The following is a 13,257-nucleotide window of genomic DNA, read 5'->3' as shown; positions in this document are numbered from 1 at the left end:
CAAAGCAGATGCTCTGCCAATGAGCCACAGCTGCAGCCTCGAAAACAGAACCCCCATTTGCATTTGCTGAGGAGGGATTGTGGCTCAGCAGTAGAGCACCTGCTATGTGAGCAGAAATCCAGTCCCTGGCATCTCTGCTTAAAGGGTCTCAGGTGATAGATAGGTGCTGGGAATCATCTTTTTCTTCCAGGAATCTACCATATCCTCTGTGCTAGACGGAGGAGACAAAATGGGTGAAAACGCACGGTCGCTACTGCTGAGCCTCCTTTATTCCCTGTTTCAGCCAGGTTCGAACACATGCGTTTTTGCTGAACATGCGTTCGATCCTGGCTAAATCCTGGCTGAAACAGGGAATAAAGGAGGCTAAAGCAACCGTGTGTTTTCGCCCAATATTGAGCTAGTTGACTCATTGGGCAGTTTCACAGAGTCACCTGTCTTCATACGAGCATTTCTACAGAGTTATCAGTCGGTGCTTGTTCCACACAACCCACTGGCGTGACCTGGTCCTCAGCTCCAGTGGCAAAGCATGGTGTAGTAGTTAAGAATGTCGGACTAGGATCTGGGAGACTCAGGTTCGAATCCCTGCTTCTGCTGTGGAAGCTGGGTGATCTTGGGCCAACTGCACTCTCTGGGCCTAACCTACCTCACAGGGTGGTTGGTGCGAGCATAACTGAATGAGGGGAGAAAAATGTTTGGTCCCCCACTGGGGAGAAAAACAGGGCATGAATATCTAAACAAACAAGTAAAGAGGATGGCAGATATCTAGGCTGCTAGAACATATCATAGCAGTCCCTCATCCAGTTTTTGTAAGTTTCCATACCTGAACTGAAATGTCAGTATTATGCACCCTTTAACAAACGTGTCCAGAGGAGGGCAACAAGGATGGTGAGGGGTCTGGAGACCAAGTCCTATGAGGAAAGGTTGAAGGACCTGGGTATGTTTAGCCTGAAAAGGAGAAGACTGAGAGGGGATATGATAACCATCTTCAAGTACTTGAAAGGCTGTCATCGAAAGGATGGTGCCGAGTTGTTTTCTGTTGCCCCAGGAGGTTGGACCAGAACCAACAGGTTAAAATTAAATCAAAACAGTTTCCGTCTTGACATTAGGAAGAATTTTCTAACAGTTAGAGCAGTTCCTCAGTGGAACAGGCTTCCTCGGGAGGTGGTAAGCTCTCCTTCCCTGGAGGTTTTTAAGAAGAGGTTAGATGGCCATTTGTCAGCAATGCTGTTTCTATGAACTTAGGCAGATCATGAGAGGGAGGGCACCTTGGGCATCTTCTGGTCATTGGGTGTGTGTGGGGGGAGGTAGTTGTGAATGTCCTGCATTGTGCAGGGGGTTGGACTAGATGACCCTGGTGGTCCCTTCCAACTCTATGATTCTATGATTCTATGAAAAATGCACATAGGAGTTGGAGACTGGATGTTGGGGATGATTCTGGAATACAGGGCTTAAAAGCAATTGCTTCATGGTGCTCTACAGTAAGGAAAATCCGCAGAAATAATATGGTACAGAATAGGATCTCGTCATGAGACCAGAGAGACTTCTAACTTCTTTTCTGATCCCGCAACTCAAGGGGCAGCAAATGTGCCAAGCAGGAATAATTGATTTAAAAAACCACTCTGTTTCCTTCTCTCCTCCAGGACAAAACTCTGCCTGCTGCTTTCGCTACATAAAAACGCCCATTCCACTGCACCGGCTGGTGTCTTATGAAGTCACAAGCAGATGTAGCCTCCAAGCTGTTGTGTAAGTACTGAATGATGCTTTTTAAAAATAATTGAAAGATGCTTTTTAAAAATAATTCAGCTTGGCCAGAATGTTATAAAATGGCAAGAGCTGTTTTTTTTTTAATCTGCCTGGTTTGGGTTGGCCGTTGCAGCCCACGCAAAAAGGAGACTTGTGGCACTGTTAAGAGGAATGGATTTCTTGTGGCAGATGTTTGGGTGATCCAGCATCCATGTCCTCAGATGCCGAGTGTTGCCACTGGTTGACTGAGGACACTGCTTCATGCGCCTGAGGAAGTGGGCACCGGTCCATGAAAGATGCTGCCACAATATTCTTAACAAGTGCACCAAGAATGTGTTTTTTTAGCCTGCAAGGTTCTTTGTGGCTTAGTCCATTTCATTTTGTTGGGGAGGAGCCGTGGCTCAGTGGCGGAGCATCTGCTCGGCATGCAGGAGGTCCCAGGTTCAATCCCCGGCATCTCCAGTTAAAGGGACTAGGCAGGTAGGTGATGGGAAAGACCCCTGCCTGAGACCCTGGAGACCTAACACACCTTAAGAGTTAAAAATCACACAATCAGCAAACTCACAGCCAGTTCTTCTGGAAAAGTACACCCTCTATTAAATGCTCTCTGGAAAAGGTCTTCCTTACGTGCCTTCCCGAATGCAGCAAGGGCCTACCTTCCAGGGTCGTCGTCACACTTTCTGAAGTAAGGCCTGCAGTGCATCGAGAAAACGGCAGCAGTATTAGGCATTCATCTATCTGTAACTGTACTGATTTAAGACTCCCAGAAGCAAAGCTTCAGTGTAGGAAAACTGCCGTGTACCAAGACCCGTCTAGCTCCCTACCTATGCCACCTATGCCAGATGCCTATGCCATCTGGCATACCTTCTGCAGACCGCAGGCAGAGAAAGTTATTTTCATATCCCTTACCCAAGATCTTTTCATTGGAGATGCCAGGGGACAGGGGACTTTGCATGCAAAACAGGTGCACTATCCTTCAGCGGCAGCCCCTTCCCCTAAGGATTAAATGCTCGAGATGCAGGATGGTAGAACTGAGGTTATAATGCAACTGTAAGTTGGTTCTTAGGAGCTCAGGATGAGAAGATGAGGTGCCCTTGAGGTGAAGCACAGGAACCAGTTCTGGGCCGATAACAATGCAGGGAACAGCCTTTCCCCAGCTTTCTGTCTTGGTGCTAATAAGCTTTTTTCTCCTGACTTCGCAGGTTTCTCACGAAAGCCAGAAAGGTGGTGTGTGCGAACCCCCAAGAGGGGTGGACTCAGGATCGCATGAGGCGGCTCCCAGAAAATGGAAAACAGAATACCCCCTGAAGCGCCCATCAAGGGGACTTAGGAAAGGCCACGTTGGAGATTTAGCCCGATGACTGCACTTTCGTGTTTCAAAAATGTTTACTTGTGAAGTTCAACTAATAACGTATTTAAATTATAATTTTTAAAATATGTATTTTTTATACTAAAAAGTGGAAGTTTTTGTGATGTAGTGTCACAAAGATTTTTCCTTGTGAATAAACCTCAGGGCAAATTCGTTCTTGAGTGCTTCAGCCTCTTTCAATCCAAGATCCTCAGTGAAGGGGCTTATCAGATATGAGTGTGTGGGGGTTTTTTTGGCGGGGGGGCGTGAAGGCGGACGTAATATTTGAAGAGAAGGCTCCAAGTATCCTTCACATGCAGCCCTCCCAGTTCCACAGTTTGCAAGAGATGTATATCAAGTCTTCTCAAATACGCAATATGAGGATTCCCCCAAAATATATAAAAACAGGATACCAAATATATAAGAAATATATGTAAGAAGAATTTGGGAGCTCTTAGGCACAGAGGAGGGGTAGTGTGGGGAGGGGTTAACATGGGAGAATGAAATCAATTTTTGGCGACCTGGGTAGGCATAGGCTCAGAGGAAACAGACCAACAAACTGGCCATCCAGCCATAGATTTTCCCCCCATCGCAGAATGAGTGAAATAAAATTTGCAGAAGTTGCTGTCATAAAATTTGAAGTTTGCAAAAGAGATCATATTGAGTCTTCATTTGGGACTTATCTCCCACTTTAAATGTCCATGATGCTGCCCGAAAAGGATGGTGGCGGTTCGTCTTTATATGTGGCTGCAGGGATTCAGGCCCGATAGGTGTGTAGCCTTTCTAGGTTTGCTTTGGGAGGGAGGGGAGACTGTGCTGGTATCATTCATCCTAACAAGAAGGAGGTTCTTGTCCTCAAAGCCAGGGAGAACAGTGTTCTGAGTCCACACCTGGCAACTTACCTGTCTTGAAGTACCTCAGAAAAAGGGTACATTTTATCCTGGAGACAATAATTTGAGCTGCATTGTGGGTGGCATAATGGGTTAACAGAGTGGTGTAATGGTTAGCGTGTTGGACTGTCAATAGGGTAACAGAACCAGGCACGAATCTCACTGGACGGCTTTGGGCAGTCTAATTCCGTGAATCTCACTGGACGGCCTTGGGAAACAATTGAAACTGGCTCGAGTTCCTTCGAGGAAGAGTGGGATAATAATGGGATAGATGCTTCTTTGGCTGAATTCAGCCCCCCAACACGTTGGCAGGGGCTCCCTTTTCCTTAGTTAAGCTGGTCAGGTGCTTTGTGATCCAAGGCAGCAATTCAAGTAGTGGCCGTTCCTCTTGAAGCCGGGAGCCCCTTGGCCTGTTCTGCGACACGGAACATCCTAGAAATCACAAAGAGGACCATCCATTCTCCCCACTTTCAACGGCTCGGAGGAAGGGAGTGAGAAAAAATGTGATAGACAGCTAGACAGACCGGGGCCTATCCACCAGGAGGGGGAGAGGGTGCCCAAGATGAACCAGCAAAGGTGGCTCAAGAGGTCTGAGGAATGGAGGGAACAGGTCGCCTCAGAAGGGGGGAAACATATATTCAATCACACACCAGTCGAAAGGGTGGGAGAAGGCTGCATCTTAATAGTAAAAAAAACCAAACCAGTCCGATTGGGAAGATACGGTGCTTTATTTCATAAATGTGGAAATCATCAAAGCATTTCAGCAAAGGGGTCCCCCGAGAGGAAGCCCCCCCGCCCACATCAAGAAAATAACTTAAAATGTATACATTGAAAGGCAAGGAAGGTGTTAATTTGCAGTGGCTAATAACATTGTTAGAAGATGTTTGAAAAACCAGCTCAACATTAAAATTTATATTTCAGTTTGTGTAAAAATCTCAGACCAACCGCTTTTAAGCATCTATTTAAGAAACTAATCGCTGTACATCATTTTGTATAGCCAGTCAGCCCTAAGATGGTTCAAGCATTCTGGTGTGCCCTCTTGTTGCCGCTGGAGAAGGACACCCAAGACTCAAAGACCCCATTCACACGTTGGGGGTCTCCCAGCAGGTAAATAACCACAGAACCAAGAACAAGACTTTGACACAAACCCTTCCCTGGCATTCTGATTCTTGAAAATGAGTGCCCGATGGGGGCTGCTTGAGCTTCATAAACTGGTGGTGGTCGGTTAGAAGTCCAACTTAATAAAAGCTGGCTGCGTACGAGTGTTATTTTCTTAAAAGTTTACCTGTCCCTCTTCCTCTAACTGCAGTCTGACATCCAGAAACGCAGAAGGATGCACTAAGGTATCCTTTCCTCTGTTGCTCTAGTCAAGAGTTCTCAACTCCCACCAAACTTTGAGGATAGATGCACTTCAAATGGCAGGTGTTTCGAAACCGTTTCAACTACTGCATTTCCCCACTGGAAACGCTTGTTTCCCAAGTGCACTGAATCACAGTTCTCAGGTGGCTCCTTTGGGGAGTCACAAGGGCTTGGAAACCAGTTTATGTTTGTGGATGGATGCAGCAGAAGGGGGGGGGGAGGACCTTGCAGAACACGGTGGGAGAGAGGCTGCCCGTGATGTACACAGATTCCTTCTGTCCTCCTGCCCACCTCTAGTCACACAAAAACAAAACCCTGCCATTTTTCTAGAGCTCACACTCTACATGCAGAAATCCTCCTTTCAAACCACCTTCCGCTCGCTTTAAAATGTAGAGGTTTCTGTCTTCGGTGGCGATTTGCCCTGGAGCTTTTGCAGTTTCCCCCTTGAACTGGAGACCATGGGGTAGATGCTCCATTGGCCCATGTCACCAGCCACCCTCCCAGCGCATAAACAATCCAAGCCCCATCCCTGAAGGAAGCTGCAAGCTGGGCAGGAGGAACGTGCTGCCTCACGAGCCCTTACGGAGCTGTTGTTTTTTGGCTGCCTTTTGGAAGGACCTGCCCCATAAGGGAGGCCATGCCTCTTGCCTCTCTTCGAGCACATGCCAAGAGGAACAGGATGGCAAGAGGAAGTCATTTGGCGGTGAAGATTCCACCACGGCTGTGACCTTGGCTTGTTCCTCACTGTTGTACAACCTTCCTGGTGCTCGGTTTGTTTCCTGTTCCAGTCTGTTTTGGTCTACTGCCCATGGTCCTGGTCTTGATACCGGAGAAGTCATAATTCTGGCTCCCCCCTTCCTGTCACATGACTAGAACCATGGCTTCCTGTCCCATGCTCGCAAGCTTAGCAGGAAAGGTTGAAGACCACTGTGTTAACCTGGACGTAAAACATTCTTCTAACATCCCAAGTCCATCGGTCCATCTAGCTTAATATTTTCTGCTCTAATGGGCAGGGGTCTTTCCTAGCATATGCCTTTAAATTCTGTGGAATGCTGAGGGATTCTGCAGCAGACACAGACGTAGAAAGCATCTCCTGGCAAGAAACACGCTCTGACACACCATTGAGCTTAAGGAATTAATACCCTCAAATGCTAAATTAGAGGCACAGAATCTGAACCGCCTAAAATCAGCTCTTGAAATGTTTGCAAACAAGAATTCTGAGGATACATATTTTTTTAAGAAGCAAGTTGGTTTCAGCTCCGTTGATAATGCCGGGGTTGGGCTACGTGTGAAGCATTTTTCAGTACGTTGCTTCCAAGCATACCCTTCCCCTCCTTTGAGAATCCAGAAGAGAATCGTGACCCAAACTTCTTCCGGAGGTATTCTCCTCTACTTGACCCACTGGTAAATATTACTCCATTTGGTGGCCAACTGGCTGGCACAGTTGGCTTGGACAGCCCACAGTTGATTTCAACTCAGACACAGGAAAGACCCTGCAAGGTGTCTGATGCGACCAATACTACAGCGTGGAACAGGTTGAAAGATCAAATTAACTGAAGAGGAGCTTGGAAGAGCTCTTCCCTTGGGGGAGCATTCTACACAGAGAGGTTCTCAACCTGCACTGCTGTTCGCACAATGCAAAATACAGTCCTGGCAAAAAGGAAACCGAGGCAGAGGCACTGCCGGATTTTCACAAACGTCATTTCCTGCTCATCCAGGTCAGCACCAAACAGGGACAGAAAATGCAAAGTAAATGAAGAGCATCTGTGGCTCAAGTTCTCTCAGGTGTAGATCATGGGAGGAGGGGATTTGTGAATGCCGGTAAGAGGAATGCTAATTCCTGCTGGTCTTTGAGCACCCAATAAAACACGGAGACTGACTTGGTAAAACCCTCCATGGAATACTTTGGTCAAGTCCAGCAGGGCAACCCCCCACCCGAGTGTGAGAAGAGGCTACCCCTTCGGACGAATTCCCCGCACTTCTGAAAAGCGAATGTCCCAGCGTGAATGAAACACTGCTACTTGTGCCTGGGACTGTGTCTGCTTCTCCGTATAACACTATCACAGGACAACGAAAAGTAGAACAAAACAGCGAGTATAAAAAGGGAACACCCATTACAAAGTTGGCGGCAGAAGCGACACCAAAACACTGGAGGTATTAAACACACGAGCGCAAACGGCCCCCCACACAAAAACACATCACACACCTGTGGAAGCGCCTTTACACAAGAACACACGTTAAGCGGCCCATCATTATTATTGTAAAAAACTCGAGTGGAAAAAATGTGGGTCTCCGGAATAGAGAAAACCGGTAATGAGGCATTTAGCAGTTTTTAAGGACGTGCCGGTTCCTTGAGAGGGAGGCTCGGAGGTGCCGGTTCGGCATCTCATGAAATAATCAAAACTGTCTACTTGAAGGCTCCTTCCACCTCATCTCCAGCAAAGGGCACGCTGGGATGCAGGACTGGAAATGCCCATCAAGGATCACATTTCGTTCAGCCTCACAGACCTGACGTTGCCTGGGTTTGTCCAACCTGCAAAGACGTGGATTGCTCTTTCGAGACCCTCCCCTCTAAACGTCCTGTTCAGCCAGCCATTCAGAGGGAACGTTTTCACCAGCAGTCCAGCCTGAATCTTTCCGGCTGTCCAATGAGCCTGTCATTTGCTTGCCTGGCTCAGGACAACGCGGGGCTGGGCCCAATCCTGTGCTCAGCCAACTCTTTGCAATAGCTCTTATTGGCTTAACAAGCTCACAGCAATGGGATCGCTTCGGATTCCTCCTCGCTTTTTCCATGAAGCCGCTGGCAAAACCACAACCTAAGCCAAGAATCCAGAGTCTGCTTTTGTTTATCCCCATTTTCCATCTCCCTCTGTACTCTTCTTTACATCCAGTTTCAGACTAAACTGGTCAGGGTAGGGACCTTGCCACTAATGATAACAAACAATGACAATTTCCCTTAACTTGCATCTTATTGACCGGTAATTCTAGATGTTCCTCTTTGGATTCTCTCTTTCAGCTTCTCCGCCAGTCCTGTCTCAAAGCACTGGTATCGCTCCACTGATATGGCTGTGGTCTGCACAGCACTCCCAGCAGGCAACAGGATCTTCCAGCATCTGTGCAACCTCCCCACTCCCCTTTGGAATGCCAATTCTTCTCACTTTTGGCTAATACACTAATATACGGAGAGTCCCTGTGAAGATTCGCCCCACCTCTGTGAAGACTCAGAAGTAATAAAGTCTAGATCTTCCTAATTTGGCCCCAGTTTTGGATTGCAAGGTTCATGCCACTACTCAGAGAGTAACGAAGGAATGCACACTGGCAGTTTGCAGTGCTGAAAACACACTTTCCCCCTTCCTTCCACTGGCATCAGCATAAGGGCAGCCATTGCTATAAAGCCTGCAAGATCTGCCATTCTGCAAGGCAGGAGGAGATGAATTTATTAATACACAAACCGTAACTCAGAGCAATAAGGGGAACTCCCTAAGAGCGCCGGCTGACAATCTTGTGGTCGTCAACAGTCAATTTTAGTAAATCTAGTCTGACGTTCCAGCAGGTCTGAGACAGATCTGGAAATGATCCCATTTTCACTCAGTGGACCTGTCTGCTCCCTTGACGGTCTGCACCATGTCGAGATCAGACAGTTCTAGCAATAAGAATCACCAAATTCACTGTCATACTTCCCTCCACATAGGGACACCATTGCCTATGCACAAGGGTCTAGCATGGAGCATCCTTAGGGAAAAGCAGGATGCTAGAGCCACATTGATGGCAGGTTCAGGCTGCAAACTGCTGAGGAATGGAGACAAGTGCAAGCAAGTATTTTCTACTCCCACAGCATTGCTCTTGAACTAAAACCAGAAGCACCTGGTTGAAACAAGGCCCTATAGAATCTTAAATCCAGATGGGACATTTCAACAGCTACCAAGGTGGTGTGATCCATCGCAAGTGCCTGCCCCCTTAATGCATCTGCCACTCATCTCCAGCCCAGCAGACTGGGACCATAACTGGGAGCTAGTGTGGTGTAGTGGTTAGAGCGTCAGACTAGGATCTGGGAAAGCTGGGTTCAAACCCTCACTCAGCTGTGAAGCTTGCTGGCTGACATTGGGCCAGTCACTCTGCCTCTCTTAGCCTAGCCTACCTCATGGGGTTTTTGTGAGGACCAAATGAGTAAGGGAGAGCCGTTGACACTTCACTGAGGACCGAAGGGGGAAGGGGCAACCAGGTACACCTTACGCCTCTCTGAGAAACTTGGAAGGAAGGTTGGGACAAAAACAAACCGACAGGCGCAGAAATGGAAGAGCAAATTATCCGTCTTAAGACATGAGAGGCATGGAGGATTCACGTCTGCCCACCTTCTGGTAACACTGCAGCAGGCTGGTGGGAAAACACATGAGAGTTTGGGGAGGGGGAATGAGTCTACCTGTGGGTAAGTGTGTGTGTGTGGGGAAAGAGGAACAGGGGACTCGCCTCGTCTACTCAAGACCCACATTTAATACTGAGAAAGGAGACACAACCAACTTCTTGGCTTGAAGCACGGGGAACACCTGCACAGTCAAAACAAGCTCCACGAGACACCACAGCGTGCGCAACTCGGACACATGTGACACGCCACCATGTGAGGCAACACCGACATGTGCTTCTGAGCTCTCGGCGGGGGGTGGGGGCAGGAAGAGATGCGCACGGACTTCTAACACTATTTTTTTTTTTAAAAACGCGTTGCTCCAGCATGTTTTTTTTTTTTAAATGTCCGCGTATCCAAAAGCAAGAGCATAAACATCCAGGGGCGTGGCGGGAGTCTGATTCCACCCCTCCAAAATGGCTCCAAAGGGTCTTCGGCCTGCAGACCCACATTTCTCTCTTCCTTCCGCCGCTCTTCCCGAAGAGGCCAAGTCTCGTCTCTTTGCTTTGCTTTTCGTTTTCACGTCTCCCCTCATGTTTCCGGCGAAATGTACAGATCTGCTGGTTTTTCTGGCCTCGCGTCACCGGCCCGGTCGAAAGACGGGGGTCCTGGGCGTAAGGCACCCAAGAAATTCTCGTCGGCCCAGCTAGCTTGCTCGGTTTCCGTCCAGGACCACCTGTTTGAATTTACCTTCCCCAAAAGCCGTTGACCCAGAAGTAGTACGCCGCGAGCCTTGCCCTTTTTAGTTGAGAAATAGGCTTCAGATACTAACGGTGTCGCTCTCCCTTAGGCGCCCTCTCTCCTTGGACAAAGCTGGAGCTTTTCCCCTCTCGCTGCACATGTTTGTAACAAAGTACACACTGAAAGACAAGCTCCTTTGCCGTCCGGCGCTGCAACCTCTGGAGGCGGTGGGTCTCCTCTGCTCTTAACGTTTCCCGATCGGACACAGACGAGAGGAACAAACAGGAAGCTCCCCCTTGGGGGGGGGGGCGGGATGTGGAAGGCAAAACCCGGAGCCTCCGAGGACTCTGGCTCCTCTCACCTTTGACCCGGAAGATGCACAAAAAGCCTCGAGGAGGCACGCCCACAAGCTGATCACAGAATGCCCGAGCCGCGGCCCCGCCCTGGACGGTCGCTACGGGGCCGACTCGAACTTATGAACCCCGCCTCTCACCCACCCGATGGGAGGCAAATGCCGGTCGTGGTCCTTATCAGACTCGGGTTGGCTTTGGGCACGCTCTGGCTTGGGGGTCAAGGAGGGCGGGGCGGGCTGCTGGACCGACATAGTCCTTCGGAGGTGGTTCCTCTTACGCAGGAAGTCGGGCTGGGTGTGGAGGCCGAAGCTGCCCTTCCGCAGGATCATGCGCGAGTTGTTTTTCTTGGGTCGGGAGTGAAGGCTGAACTCCAGAGAGGCCAAGTGGGTTGCGTAGCCTTCGCTGAGGAACTGGTACGGAGAGAAGAAGGCGTGAAAAAAAGAAAGAAAAGGGAAACCAGTGAGCAACACAGCACCTGCTGGTTGGTCTGCTCTTAACTGTTCTAACTGCGCTACTCCGGCATCCTTCACCTGAACCTCAAGTACGAGCATACGAAGCTCATACCGAGTCAGACTCTGATCTATCATAGAGTTGGAAGGGACCACCAGGGTCATCCAGTCCAACCCCCTGCACAATGTAGGAAATTCACAACTACCTCCCTCCCCACACGCCCAGTGACCCCTACTCCATGCCCAGAAGATGGCCAAGATGCCCCCCCTCATCATCTGCCTAAGGTCATAGAAACAGCATTGCAGGCAGATGGCCATCTAGCCTCTGCTTAAAAACCTCCAGGGAAGGAGAGCTCACCACCTCCCGAGGAAGCCTGTTCCACTGAAGAACTGCTCTAACTGCTAGGAAACCATGCTCGATATTGTCTCCTCAAGGTGGCTCTCGAGGATCACGGACAGAGAAAGGTCTTAGCGCTGCTAAGAGAAACACTCTCTTTACCCAATTTACCCCCTGAAATCCAACAATCTGTTTCTTTTCTTCTCTTTAGGAACTTGCAATGAGTTTCGAAGAGAAGAGGGGTAGGAAGGGAAGTTCTGCAAAATTTCAGAATTCCACTCTGTAAGCGCTAAGAGGCAGGAAATGTCTTCCCAAACCTTCCCATCCACCTGCAAGAGCACTGCCCTGAGGCGTGTAACACAGAACAACTGAAAGGGCTGCAGTTCCACAAGGGTGCATAGAGGTGTGACGGAAAACTACAAAAAGAAATGAAGGAGAAATCTGAGATAAATCCCTTGTTTAAAAGAGGAAAAAAGAGAAAGGGAACCAATGGCTATATTTAAAAAGGAGATTTTGGAAAAAGGAATTCCCCTCTCAAAAATAACACCCGGCTCTTTCTCAGCCTTAAAAGACACCGGTGGTCAAATCAGAGAGCCAACGCCCCTCCCAAAGTAGGCAGGATTATGGCATGTATTTAACCACATCCAAGCTGGGGCCTTTTGTGCAGGTGGAAAGGCAGCATCTGAACACAATCCAGTTTAACTCAGGAACACATTTTGTGTGTCAGACACTAATGACACAAGCAAAGTACACCTAATGTGCTGGGAGCCTCTGGATGCTTTGACTAATCTCTGGATTCCCTCCTGCCGCCATAGCAAGTTCCACGGCAGGTCACGAGGCCTCCGTTTCCCTGTCCCTCCCCCCATCCCGCAACACAACAGTATTTCCTGTCCTGTGGAAAGAGTCACCTGGCACTGTGTTTGGTACTTCTTTGCTGGCCGACCAACGATATAGATCTGGGAGGGGGAGAGACCCAGGACGTTGTACACAGAGATGTCCTTCATGGAGCCGTAAGCAGCACAGATCTTGATGTGGCTCTGAAATGAAAAAAGGGAGACATTTTGAGAGCTAGCTACAGGCATGGTCAGTGGCCCATCATTGCTGGTCTTTTTGGCTTGCTGACCCCCAGCCATCTCTCAAAATCCACATCAGTCATAGATTCCAAGGCTGAGACCAGGAGCCTTGTGGCCTAACTTGGACTTGAGCTGCTTTGGACATTGCATGCTCTGAGGCCTAGAAGCATGGGAAGACGGATGCATGCAACATCAACTCCTGGTTACTGGATAACCACATGAAGTCTCTGGATTAACCCCAGGCACGCGTCCGCTGGGAGCCTCTGGAAACCCAGCCATTCCCAGGGAAACAAGCCGGAGATCAGGCTACCTCTTGCACCAGATTCCGGAGGAAGATGGTCTTCTGCCGCAAAGGGTCGTGGACAAGCCCGTCGGAGAAGAAGATCATCCCTTGGGGGAAGTTGTGCTGAGAGAGCCACGAGACGACCCGCTGCTTCTGCATGTCAGGGCGCCCGGTGATGTAGATGATCAGGTACCCGAGATCTTGCCAGTGTCTGCATTAGTAGAGGGAAAAGAGGGAAGGAGGTGATGCTACAATTGAATGTTTATTAAGAGTCCATGGCATGCGAAGTGCTGTACAGGACAGGATAGGGTTGAGGCCAAGGTCATTTCATGCATTCAGAAT

At 48.9% G+C, this 13,257-nt stretch overlaps 1 protein-coding gene across 1 annotated transcript in view; it reads right to left on the bottom strand.

Moving 5' to 3' along the window:
* Nucleotides 1-10,520: 10,520 nt before the first annotated feature.
* The window catches only part of PITPNM3 (PITPNM family member 3), a 93,410-nt gene continuing 90,673 nt past the window's right edge, over nucleotides 10,521-13,257 (bottom strand). The window contains exons 18-20 of the mRNA XM_056865569.1: nucleotides 12,943-13,126; nucleotides 12,468-12,596; nucleotides 10,521-11,183 (exon numbers count right to left, since the gene is read on the bottom strand). Coding sequence (XP_056721547.1) covers nucleotides 10,875-11,183; nucleotides 12,468-12,596; nucleotides 12,943-13,126 — 622 coding nt within the window. The 3' untranslated portion in view covers nucleotides 10,521-10,874. The remainder of the gene's footprint in view (nucleotides 11,184-12,467; nucleotides 12,597-12,942; nucleotides 13,127-13,257) is intronic.

This window comes from Euleptes europaea, chromosome 19 (genome assembly GCF_029931775.1).
Source record: "Euleptes europaea isolate rEulEur1 chromosome 19, rEulEur1.hap1, whole genome shotgun sequence".
Lineage (NCBI taxonomy): Eukaryota > Metazoa > Chordata > Lepidosauria > Squamata > Sphaerodactylidae > Euleptes > Euleptes europaea.
The sequence above is the reverse complement of the archived record's forward strand: the minus strand, read 5'-3'. Positions and strand labels throughout refer to the sequence as shown.